At 46.3% G+C, this 13230-nt stretch overlaps 1 protein-coding gene across 1 annotated transcript in view; it reads left to right on the plus strand.

Annotated features, from left to right (window-relative positions):
• The window catches only part of GABBR2 (gamma-aminobutyric acid type B receptor subunit 2), a 351377-nt gene that overhangs the window by 135059 nt on the left and 203088 nt on the right, over positions 1–13230 (plus strand). The window contains exon 3 of the mRNA XM_058694795.1: positions 5949–6119. Coding sequence (XP_058550778.1) covers positions 5949–6119 — 171 coding nt within the window. The remainder of the gene's footprint in view (positions 1–5948; positions 6120–13230) is intronic.

A 13230-nucleotide genomic window follows, 5' to 3' on the forward strand; every position in this document is an offset into this window, starting at 1 on the left:
CCTAAGACTGTGCTCGAATACTTCTTTTTCAGTTTTCTGGGTAAAATATTCAATTATAATGTAAAAAGACAGAAAACAGGCCCAAGGGCAATCCACATATTATGTTATTTGATAAGCCATGTCTGAAAAGACCTGCCTTGCTTTTGACAATGAGACACTAGAAACACCTAACATCCAGCCTTTGAAAAAATATTGCAGAAATAATCAAAGTTGCATAATACCCAGAAAAAGCAGAGGAAGAGTCCATCTCTGAAAATGTTCTATTGTAGGATAAAGAAGAAAACTTCCAAAACATACTTGGCATCCTCAATCATATGCAGAAAAAACATGGTCTCCATGAATTAGCCTGAGATAAGATGTCGGGGTGTGATCATACAAAATTCTTGGAAAATGGAAACTCTCAGTAACAAAATAAAAATATATTAGAGACAGTAAAGCTTAAAAGTGAGGCTGTTGAAAAGCATATCAACAAACTTGTAGAACAAAGAAGCTGAATGGCTGAATTGTTTATGTACCACATTGTAGTCAAAGGTCTGCAGAGTCAAATAATAATGTTGTGCCACCATATCCCAGAAAGATTAGCAAGGAAAGATCGTAGGAAAGCAATAAGATGCTCTTGTGAGATACAGAAGACAAGGACCAGGAGATGATATACTTATTGTATAAACTACATTTAGAGTATATGTAGATTGTTTTTTTCTGAGTTGAAAGACCTGAGTGTATAGATTGAAGGATTCCCTGTGTTTCAGATAAAATCAAGAGTGCCCACACCAAGATCAATCTTGGCAAATATTTTGAATTCTAGGAATAAAGAACAAACATTCTTCAGGGATCCAGGCAGAGGATACCAGATGGCTACAAAGGAACAAGAGTCAAACTAGCCCCAGATTTCTCATCTGTATCACTTTGTAGTTTCAAGGGGGAGAAGTGTAGCCCAAGAATTTTATACCCAGCTAAATTCTACCATGTGTGTGTCAAGGCAACTGAGGGTCATCCTCAGCAAGTTTTCAACTACTTGCCCTTCTTCATAATATTAAAAGATACTCCAGCAGGGTGAGACAAGAAGCAAGATTAACATATCCAGAATGGAGAAGAGTAGACATGTAGTCTAAATACCAAAGAGAACATGAGGAAACAAATAGGAAGCATACAAAAAAAGAGTAAGACTGCCAACAGGATGGTAAATGCAAGGTCAAGAACTTATTACAGCAATAAGCATATATGTTTTTAAATCCATGTGCTCTTTTCAAGAAATATACTTTCAAATAACCTTAACAGAATGCAAATAAAAGGAGGATCAGATCTGTGGCAGGCAAATGCAAGCAGAAATTAAGTAAGGGTTTCAATATTAATATTATGCATGATATGATATAAGTCAAAAAGTAATAAAGTGACAGAAAGGTTTGTTTTACCTTGACAAATGTTTTAATTCTTAGTTCATGTAATGATGATTAAGTGCCTGTGTTTGGACTAGACAAGGATATACATTGCTGAAAAATAAAGATATAATTGTAATAAACTTTTATGCTGAGAACAACATAAAATCAAAGTATATAAAGCAAAAACTGTTGAAATACATAGGGAAATTGTCAGAGACGATAGAGAAAAAATGTAGTAAGTCTTCTAATCTTTGACAGATTGAGTAAACAGAAATACAAAGCATGTGATAATAAGATACTTTTGTTGATTATATCTGTTATGCATAAGAAGTCTGACAAAGACTTTTATAGCTTACAAATTGAGACTACATTCTCTTTCCAGCCATCATGGAACTTTTAGAAAAATTGATTGTAGAATAGGCCACAAAGAAAATCTCAATAAATTCCAAAAGCAGACGCTAAATATGCCGGATTCTCAAAACAATGCAACAAAACTATAAATGAGGACAAAACTATAAAATCAATTTAAAAGTACTCTCCAAAATAAATCCTTGGTTAGGGATTAGCTCAGAGCCTCAATCATCACAGTCTGTTTAGAAATGAACTTGGTTGTGGGGTGCCTGGGTGGCTCAGTCAGTTAAGCCTCTGACTCTCGGTTTCAGCTCAAGTCATGATCTCATGGTTCATGAGATGGAGCCCCGAGTTGGGTGGCACAGAGCCTGTTTGGGATTCTCTCTCTCTCTCCCTCTCTCTCTGCCCTTCCCCCCTCAAAATAAATAAATAAACTAAAAAAAAAAAAAAAGAAAGAAAGAAATGAAATGAAATGAACTTGGCTGTGAGAAATAAGGCAGGAGAGCCCAGAAAGGTTTGGCATTCCAGTTAGGGCCATAAGAGTGACTGTGCCTGGAAGGAAGGCCTAGCCTAGCAAGTACATAAGATGCAAGGGGAGAAAGAGGGCTGGTATTGGAGTCCTGTAGATCTGGATTGGAGTCCTGCTCCTACCTCTTCCTGGCTATGGTGAATATGTCAACGTCTCCCCATTTTTTAGGTTTTAGCCTACTTATTCAACACTAGGGATGTTGAGCTATGTTCATGGTTCTCAACCCTCCCTGGGCATCATAATCACCTGTGAAGAATTTTAATAATATTGATGCCTAGGCTCTAGGTCCAGAGATTCTGATGCATCTGGTTTGCCATGGGACCAAGGCATCATATTTTTTTTTTAAATCCCCCTAAGCGATTCCAATGTACAGCCAATAACACAATTCCAATAACACAATAAAAATATATTGAGAACCCCAGAGCTAGATGACTTCTCAGGTTCCTGCAATTCTGAAATTCAGCAGCGCTACTAGGCATGTGCAGACTTTGCCCATAGAAGAAAGTTTTAGGGGGCTAAAGCCAGAGGAACGGTGATGCAGAGCAATCCAATCAAAGTGTGCATTATCTCAAATGGGGCAGAAAATGCCAGTGCCAGTTAATATTTTGCACCCAACATGATTTAGTCTGGGGGCATCTATTGTACTCCAAGCCCATTGTAAACACAATGGGCCATTTATTCACTGAACAGTAACCACTGTAATTACCTACAGGGCAAACATACGAGGTTGTTCAAGCAACAATTAATTGTGGACCTGGAATTGATGGGACAATAGTGATAAAGTATCAACCAGAGTGTGATTCAGAAATCACATCAGAAAACCAATATTTCCCAAATTGTGTTAGATAAGCATTTTGGGGGAGGTGATGGCACATATACCACCCCAGGTCCTGAAAGAGTTACTCCCGGATTTTTCTGATAGCTCCTTCTTACACTGGTGACTGTAGGAGGCTTGAAGTGTTGTTTTAATGTTGAGAGAAAAATCACAGACCCTGTGTTTGAGGAGATGATAGAGAACATCTATTTCTGGTGCTCACCCTGGGACCCAAATGTCACCAGCAGGCAGGGGTGCTGCCCTTGTTTGGGTTGTGGGATCCTCTCTGTGAATCTGATAGCAGCCATGGATCCTCTTTTCCGTGAGGAAAAACGTGCATGTCAGTAATGCACAAATGACCACACAAGCCTTTTCATAGAGTTTTTGGGGAGCTCACAGACGCCTTGGAACCCCTCTGTATTCTCATTAGGTCGTAGTCCAGATCCCCGACACAGGGATCTCATTTCTTCCATTGCTGGGCAACTCTGAATGGAAGCCTTCCTCAGTGTGTCCAGTGGAGATCTTCCCCTCTGTATGTTCTCCCTATTTGTTCTTATTCTACCCAGAACTTTTTTAAACTGTCATTCTACACTTGACTTTTACCAGTCTTGGGTTGATGTCCCTACACATACCCTCTAGCTCTAGGGGACAGATGATGGGATATTTCATTCCTACACATACCCTCTAGGTCTAGGGGACAGATGATGGGATATTTTACATTCATCTCCAACAGACGGGATGTGTTGAGGTTGCTGGCTGGACGCAAGAGATGCAGGGGTCCTAGGTAGTGGCTGTCTACCCTCTGAGCCAGACCAGGAAAGGACAAAGTCTCCCCTGCACCACTCTGCAAAAGTCTGGCAGGGAGGGGAGAAGGAGTGCTTCCTCAGATAACAGGAGAGACAATAAAAGCACCTTCAGCTGGGGCCTGAGGGCACCGGATGTTATTTCTCTGGATGCTGAAATTGACTCTGGGATGGATTAGGTCTAGAGCTGCTGCGAGGATGGCAAGGGCTCAGGGAGAAAGCAGGTGGTGGCAGGTGAGCTTGCCTTGGTTATGCCTTCTCTGGGCAAAGGATTTACATGAGATGAAAGAAGGAAGAAGAAGGAAGGGAAGGAGGCTGGTAGGAAGGAAGAGAGGAACAGAGGGAATGAGGGTGTGGTGTGGTGTGGTGAACGACAGACTAAAAGAAACCATGGAAGAATTATTTAATAATCTTGGTGAGGGAAAGACCTTTCTAAATATGACACAAAACCTGAGGACATTAAAGAGAAAAAATTGATAAATTCAACCACATTTTCTAAAAAAAGTCTCTATGTCAGAAGACACTGTAAGAAACATAAAAAGAAAAAGTTCAAACTAGGGGGACATTAGCAACTTCTGTTGCAAAGGGCTAGTTTCATTAATGTAAAAGATCACTTATGCCAACTGATAAGAAAAAGACTAGAAATCAAATTGGAAAACAGGTAAAGGATGTGAATGGTTTCCAGAAACAAACTGCAAATTGCTCTTGAGCATAGGAAAAGGTACTCAACCTCGCCTCTAATAAGGTAAATGCAAATTAGACGAGCAAGAAGAAACCATGTTTCCACCTTCACACAGCAAAGATCAAAAAGTGTGATAAGTGCCTTCTGTGGGTGAAGCCAGGAGGAAAGGGAGAGCAGAGATCAGAGGAAATGCTATGGAGGAGGTGACATTTAAGCTGGGCCTTGGAGGACAGATAATTAAAATCCAATTTAGCAACTTACTGGCACTTAAAAGAAAGAGAAGGAATAATAAAGGGGAAGATAGATTTGACTACTGAGTGTAAGTTAAAACACACACACACACACACACACACACACACACACAATGAAAAGCAAACAAACTGGGATATTTGTAGCCACTGCAATAGTCTGAGTTTGGATGCTGTACATATAAAAAAAGTCTTCATTAAATTCAGTAAGAAAAGCATTAGAATACCACTCAAAAATAAGCAAAGGATATGACAAAGTCACTCCTAAAATAGATCATACTACTGGTTAACGATCCCATGGAAATGGTCTCAACATTATGCATAACCCATGAATGCAATATGATTCATTTTTTTTAGTGATAGATCATTATAAGATTATATAGAGGAATGTTTTATTTCTCTCTGTTGCGATGACTGTGGTGAACTAGGCCCTCTAATTATACCTGGCTAGTGGGTGTGTAAATTGATACAATGGGGGGGCGGGGGATAAGTATTAAATCTTTAAAAGCTCATATCTTTTATCTGGGAAATTTTATATCACAGACTCTATGCAATAGAAATAGCCTAAAATGTGGAGAAAAGATGCTCTGCACAAAGATGCTTGTAGACTAATATGACAATAATGACAAATTACGAATGGTCTAAATGCCCCCAAATTAGAGAGTATTCAGTAAATCATGATGTGTTCATATGCTGGAATATTATGCAGCCATTAAAATGTTTGCAAGGAGGTTTTGTTTTGTTTTTTAAACAGGATGGTTTCGATGCTTGTAGGATAATGTTAAGGAGTGGGGAGGAGTTCAATTGTGTATGTAGAATGATCTCAAGAATCTCTTTTTTAAAAAATCACTGTGCATGGAAAAAGGACTGGAAGGAGATAAAAATGACGGTAATGGTGGTTCGCTGATGAGGGATAAATTATTGGTGCATTTTTTTCCTTCTTATTTTGCATTTTTGAAACCTTCTCTTCAATTATAATGTGTTACTTTCACAACAAAAGGGCTTAAAAAATGTCTTGCCCCATGTGTTTGTGCCCCACATCAGGCTTAGGGTCTGGGCTCTATGCCATTCGGAAAGATCCTGGGCTGGCTCACAGCCGTGAAACCCACCAGTAAAGGTGTTGCCTCTTTTGTGTTTTCCAGCTTTCCTTTGCTGCGACCACGCCTGTTCTAGCTGATAAGAAAAAATACCCTTATTTCTTTCGGACTGTCCCATCGGATAACGCGGTGAATCCAGCCATCCTGAAGCTGCTAAAGCATTACCAGTGGAAGCGAGTGGGCACGCTGACCCAAGACGTGCAGAGGTTCTCCGAGGTAGGTTTGCGGAGAGGGCGCGTTCTCACCTACCTGTTAGCTGTTGTCTTCTCCCGCCAAGGTGCAATATGGCTCAATCAGGGATGGGTGATATCACAGGGCTTGTAAGCACGCTTGCGTTAGCAGGATCAGAGCTGTTTTACCACCGACAAAATAGAGCTGGTGGCTGAGCAATTGGTGCACGGCAGAGGTGAAAACCTACATTGAGACAGCTCAGGAGCCCAACCTTCCCTTTTGTCGTGCCTTTGGGCTAAATCATGTGATGCATTCCCTTACTGCTCTTGTAGGTTTGCTGTCCTTGTTACTGATGCCGGGTGACCATCTAAAATCATGCTGTGCCCCCAAGAGCGTTTCTACTGTAAGGGGAGTTTGGGGAGGGGCTGGCTTGGAAGGCAGGCTCCAGTGCCACCGTGGATTGGTGGGTTTGTTTGGGGGTTTATTTGGTTATTTATTTTAATGGCTTACACACACACATCATATGTGGTGTTTTAGGGTTTTGTTTTGTTTTGTTGCAAAAGAAAAAACAAGTTGAATATATATAGTAAAAAAAAAAAAAAGTAAAAGCGTTGCTTTGCCCAATCCCTGTAAATCCTACTTTCTCTCCTAAGGGAACTCCTGCTTTGAGTTTACTGCTCATCTGCCCAGAACTTTTTCAATATACTGTTTAAACCCAAATGACTCCATACTATATATTTTGCTTTTTTCACTTTACTACGGATCTTAGAGAGCTTGATTGACCTCATTCCTATTAATGGGCCATGCTGTTCTGTCAGATGGATAGACGGTAATTTACTGAATGTGTGCAGCTTTCTGATACCACAGCCAGCACCTTCCCGCCCGGGTGGGCATCTCCATAACAGATTTATAGCAGTGGAATTATTGGATCATTTAAAATATTGTGACAAACTGACCTCCAGGGAGGCTGTTCTGATTTCTAGTCCCACCAGCAGCGTGTGAAAATGCCCATTTCCACGCTTCTTAACTAACGGCGGATATTAGCAAGTGTTTAAAAAGTTTTCCCTACTCAGATGTGTGCAAAAGGATCTCTTGCCTTCTTTCCCATTCTCCCTGTAGCTCCTACTTTCCTCTTCTCTCCTGCATGTGCTCTGGACACCCGGAGCGTCCCAGCAAAACAAGCTATTCTATATGTGCTTAGCGGCCTGAGAGAAAAAAAACTGTGAACTGCATAGGGAGGAAGGGTGTGGGTCGGTGGACCTCCACGGCAGGAGTCAGGGAGGACTCACCCCTGGGTGTGTGTCCGGGAAGGTGGGTGCAGAGCAGTGGGAATCACCAGACCTGTTTCCACTGCAGCTTTGTACTTTCTGAGGCTCTGCCCTACCTCTCGGGGGGGGGGGGGGGGGGGGAGAAGGAGAGCTCCCTCCATGCATTGGCTGTGTGACCTTGGAGAAGTCCCCTCACTTCTCTGAGCTGGGGTTTCCTCCCCTATAAACATGGGGACCGTAGCCTTCCCTTCAGGTTCTTGCCGACATCAGTCATAGATTCAAAAGAGCTTTGGAAACTGTAAAGTTCCCACACTGAGAGGGGTGTTTTCAGAGGTGCTTGAAAAGCAGAAGTGTTTGGCCCCACGGTCTGCGGTTATCCAAACAAGGCAGACTTTTCCCAGGCAAAGCTAGTCCTCATCTTCCCACCTCGCTGTTTCTCAGTCCCTAGGGAGAGGCATAAAGGAAACTTGACCCCCTGCGGGAGTGACTCATTGCCAAAGGCTGCAAAAGCTTTGGCTGCAAGAACGCCTTTTATGCCTTTTATAAGGCAGTGACCAGTGCTCTAAAATGAGTGTCAAACCGGTTGATGGCAAGGGTGGAGATGCCCAGTCCTGTGACCCCGTTGACACCAGACTCTGCAGCGATTTGGAGACATCTGCTTGTTCCCATTGGAGTCTTCGGCTGTCGCAGGTCTGGCTGTCATGGCGTGAGGGACCTTTAGGGACACCTCCCCCAACTCCTTGTCATATAGAAATGAAAACCGAGACCCAGAAAGGGGAAGGGACAACATTCAGGTTTTCAGAGCACCTCAGAAGTCACAGAAGATTGTTCACAGAAAAGGCAGGACTGAATCCTGGGATCCTGACTCCCAGAGTCACACTTCCCATTGCTCCTTTCCATCCATAGCTTCCTGTTGTCACGTGAGAACTGCTTGTAACTCTGGAGGTTGGAAATACCCCCAAAACCTTGGTTTAAAGAAAAGAAATTCTCAGTCTCCACTCAGTTGAGTGCTTTATAGATTCCCAAACACTCTCACAGCAGCAGCCCGGTGAGAGATGGGGGTGGATGATGGGGGGACAGGGGTTATGTTCCCATTTTCCAAACGAGGAAACTGAGGCTTACAGAGGGCATTTAGCTTCTTCCTCCAGGGCACACGCTAATAAAGAGAATGCTGCCGCCCTGACCCTCCAACTGTCAGCCATTGCTTTCCTTATTACACTGTCCCTGTCCTCGCTGGGGTCGAGTATTGACAGTTTGGGACCACATCTCCATCCCTACACAGCTGAGTTAGGGCGCTCAGCTGAGGTTTCAGGACATCTCAGTGGGAAACCTCTTTTCTGAGGACAGGATGTTGCTTCGTGGTATTGCTGGCAAGGACCCCTCTCGATTTAAATCTCTCAGGCCAGCTGACTCCTCTGTGTGCCCAAGGGTTTTGGCATCCCTCTCCCGATGTCTGGGCTGCATCGCTGGAGTGCAGGCATGGAGGCTCGCCAGGGGCTAACAGCTTTTCATGAGTGCGAGGGAAGCTGGATTCCTTTTATGAAATTGGTCGATCAGCAGCGTCAAGCGGTTCTGTTCCCAAGCGGTGCACTGGACGGATGGTCAGACAAAAGCAGTCGTGAAGTTGGAGGAGGAGCAGAGGAGGGGGAAGCTTAATCCCAGAAGGGCTGAAAGGGGTGCAGGGCTGCGGGCCATCCCACCTAGGGACCAGCTGCTCCTGTGGGCCCCTGCTAGTACGTGGTGCCCAGAGGCGGCCCGGGACTGGGATCAGATGGGCAGGTCTCCAGACCCCGCTTTGCCAGGCAAGGGCTGTGGGGCCACAGGCTGTTCACTTCATCTGAGCAAGATCCAGTTTCCTTTGTGTAAAATGGGGATATTTATCCCAATCCCACAGGGACTCAGAGATGACAGAGTCAGGACAAGAATATCAAAGATCTCTGCGTAGTAAATGCTCATTAAATGGACATCCTCTACTCCACTAATTCCTGGGACAAACTCTAGGAATGCGTATCCATTCACTCAAAAAAATAATAAATGGCCTACTGTGTGCCAGGGTCTGTGATGTGCACAGACCCTGTGCTGTGGAGGGCCAGGGAGTAATGGACACGGCCTCAGGGTCAGTAGGGGTCAGGCCTCCTTCACTGGGTTCTCGACTCTGGCTGCTTATTGGAATCACCCGGGAATTGGTTTTTTTTTAAGTTGGGTTCCCCTACCCGCCGCCACCACCACAACTTTTAACCACTTTACTAGGATATAATTTACATACCGTAAACTTTATCCATTGTTAGTGTATAGTCCAATCATTTGTAGCAAATTTCTGTGGTTATGCAGCCCTTACCACAATTCAGTGTTAGAACACACCGATCACCTCACAAGTTTCCTTTGTGCCCGTTTGTAGTCGGGCCCACCCCCAGTCCCAGGGTCATTTGCTTGCTCGATAGTTTTGCCTGTTCTGGAAATTTCCTATAAGTAGAATTATATAACATGCACTTTTTTTGTGTCTCGCTTCTTGTATCTAGCATAATGTTTTTAAGGTTCATCCACGTAGCATGTTATCAGTGGTTTGTTTCTTCATACAGCTGAGTAGTATTCCCCTGTGTGGCTAGGGCACATTTCAGAATCCTCTGGGGAGCTTTTAAAATCCAGATAACCCTCGTGTTAGAATCTGTTCAATCTCCTGGTGATTTCAATGTGCTGTCCACGTTAATATACGTTTCCCAGTTGGATCCCTCAGGAAGCCAGGGTGGGAAACGGCGCCCTCTTGTGGTGGGGGCCATTGCTCTCAGAGTAGCCTTGGTCTTCCAGCAGCATGTCAGGCCTCCACTGGGCGGGTGACTGGGTGACTGCGAAGCAGGGTGGAGAAGGTGGAGGGTGGGGCTCTGCCAGGTGGAAGACAAAGGTGGGGGCGGGTGATGAAGATTGAGGGTGCTGCTGAGTGGGTGCTCCACGGGGCTGGGGATGGAGAGGGATGAGCAGACAGATGGCCCGTGGGCTTGGAGGAAGTGGAGCTCTGGAAGTCTCTGGGAAGCTTGGCAGTGTGGGGTGAGGGAGCCAGAAGGATGGGAGGGGCGGTCAGAACTGGAAGAAGGACGGAGGGGCCAGACCCTGGCTCTGTGTGAACAGCTGAAGTGGAGTGGAGGTGGATATCACTGGAATTGGGGGCAAGGAGGGGGGAGACCAGAGTGCTGAGTGACATCCACGTGGGCATGGCAGGAACAGGATGGAGGCAGGGCTTAGGGTGGAGTCAGAGGCAGTGAGCAGGGCTGCCTGGGGAACCAGCAGACAGCCGCAGGTATATCTGGGCCTCGCCCCCTTCCAAGTTCCAGGTCCTGTGGTCTACCAATTTAGGTTCCCAATTCTGTGACCCAACTAGCCAGCTGAGCAGCCTCAGTTTCCCCTTCTGTAAGATAAGGCAGTGGAGCCAGTTGACTTCTACGATCTCTCCTAACTCAAAGAATTTGTGATGAGGGCCTAGGGTGATCTGGTCTTTGACCCTGATCCTGCCACACTGGGGGTGTGGCCGTGAGAATTACTTCACCGCTTTGTGCCTCAATTTCTTCGCCTTGAAAATGACGATGGTAACAACAGTACCTAAGTCTTAGGGATGATGAGGATTAACTGTGTTTAGAAACTTAAGGTGCTAATTGAAGTGCCTGGCTCATAAGAAGCACCATGCAAGAGGTGGCTGTTATTTTTATTATCATCTCGAATCTGGCTCCTTAGCCTGTGACTGCCCCCACGCAGGAGCCCAGCTGTGTGGCTGCATGGCTCCCCTTCCTCCCTGCCCTCCAAGCAGGCTCTGAGGCTCCCAGCTCAGTTGCTGGTCGTCAAGTGATCTCAGGACTTCTGGGGCTGACCTTTCCATCCCAGAGACCTCCCCCAAGTGGTGGGATCCTTGAGGCCCTTGATCTGTCCAGCACCGAAAGGGCACCATCTGTAGAGTTCCTCCTGAAAGCAACAGCCCTTTCAGCCCTCCACAGCCCCGCCTGGCCCCTTGAGGCCTTTCCGGCTTGCCGGGTTACCATCTGCCCCACTAGAGGGGTCTCTGGTCACTTCCTCTAAAGTTACTGCTTTTTATAACAGAGCAGTGGATGACAGGGGCCTCCTGCTTGCATCTAATCCAGGAGCCAGCCTTGTTAGAGTCATCAGCCCTTCTCGGCTGCCCTAAGCAGGAATGAACTTGACATGCTGGAGAGACCCTTCATGGTCCCCCGAGGCCTCCTCTCAACTCCAGTCTGTTCCCCCTTTGGTGCAGCCGTACCTCCACGTTCCACGTTCTCTCTGCAGGAACGTCCTCCCCCACACCTGGCCATCCTTCCTCCCCAGGCTGGATGACGTGCGTGTGCTGCCTCTGTGCTCCCCGCACCTCCCCCCACCCCAGGCTTCTCTCTGCCCCAGCTCCTTGCACAATGCAGTGTGGTACGCCATCTGCTTCTTCACCCATCACCCACCGCCACTGGAGGGGGAGCCTCCGTGGACAAGAGCCACCCCGACCTTTCTGTCCCTTCACCCTGCATGCCGCCTGACACATGTCTTCAGCAAGGATTTCAGTAAATGTCTCTCTATCCATCGGGCCAGATTCTTGGGGACAAATGCAGTAATTTCCCCTCTGTTGCCCTCAGTCTGCTTGCACCTAGGATGGTGAGGTGGGGAGGGAGGGGTGCAGAGAGATCCCTGCTCCTAGCCTGAGTCACCGGGGCCAGAGAGAAGAAGGGAGGGGCTGCACGGGCAGCAAGTTACAGTCCCACAGACCTCAGGCGGGCCGTTCTGTCGTTTCTCACCTGGGTCTTGTTTTTGGATGGGACGTTGTTTCTCGGCGGAGATTCTTCTAGAGATCTCACTGGGAAGTTCTGGGCCAGCCGCTGGAAACAGCAGTGGCCAGGATCTGCATCATGCTTCTGGGTGACAACGATGTCGGGCACTGGAAATGTATATGTTGTAGTTCGTGTCTGACTTCTTTTTGTCGGCTGTGTCATCCTGGGATGTTCATTCTGAGTGGGCAACACTTCAGGTAATCCCAATGGTTCTCAAAAGTACAGTCCTGGACCAGAGGCATTAGCGTCATTGTCACCTGGGAACTTGTTAGAAAAACAAATTTGAGGGCTCCACCCGGTCACCCTGAAACAGACCCTTTGGGGTGGGGTCCAGTATGCTGGGGTTTTCGAACCCCTATGCTGGAGGAAAGGGCAGCCTTCAGCTGAGGTCACTGTGCTCCGAGGTCTACTTTATCTGAGAGAAGGGACAGGCCTGCTGCAAGAACCGAGGCACCTCTCCTCTCTGTCCTTGGCTTCCCTCCAGGCTGCAGGATCACCTGGGCAGCCCACACATCCTCAGATCTTCCATCTTTAGGAGGCAGGAGGGGACTGCTGACAGACCAGATTCTTATCCGAGTGGTCCTAGTGCCCCAGCCTGTGCCCAACTTTCATCTGAAAACTTGCCAATGCTTTTAGGCGATGACTGTCTGCCCCTAGGCAAGAAATGTCCTCTCCTTCTCTGGGCTCTTACCTTCAGCCCTAGGAGAGACCTGGCCTGCGGGCCAGCCAGCAGGGACTGCTCCCTATCTGTCCTGCCCACACCAAAACAGCTGTTCGTAGCAGCCTCTTTAGCATTTGAGGGGATGGGGGGGGGGGTCCATTATTTCCCAGGGTGTATGTATATGTGATAGGATTTTTGTACAGTTTTAACAGCTGTGTGTTTTTGCTATTATATACCAGGGAGGAAAAGATAGCTAGCTCATCAAAACCGCACTTCAGTGAGGTTATTGTTGGGAATGGAAACCTCATTTAAAAAGTGAGGCTGTTCAAAGGAAAAAAACGAAGCCAGTAAGCACAGAGGTGGTGCACTTAGGTGGTGAAATTGCCTCTAAAGGGGTACAGGAGGGACTGAGG

This window comes from Neofelis nebulosa, chromosome 12 (assembly GCF_028018385.1).
Source record: "Neofelis nebulosa isolate mNeoNeb1 chromosome 12, mNeoNeb1.pri, whole genome shotgun sequence".
NCBI classification, from domain to species: Eukaryota; Metazoa; Chordata; class Mammalia; order Carnivora; family Felidae; genus Neofelis; species Neofelis nebulosa.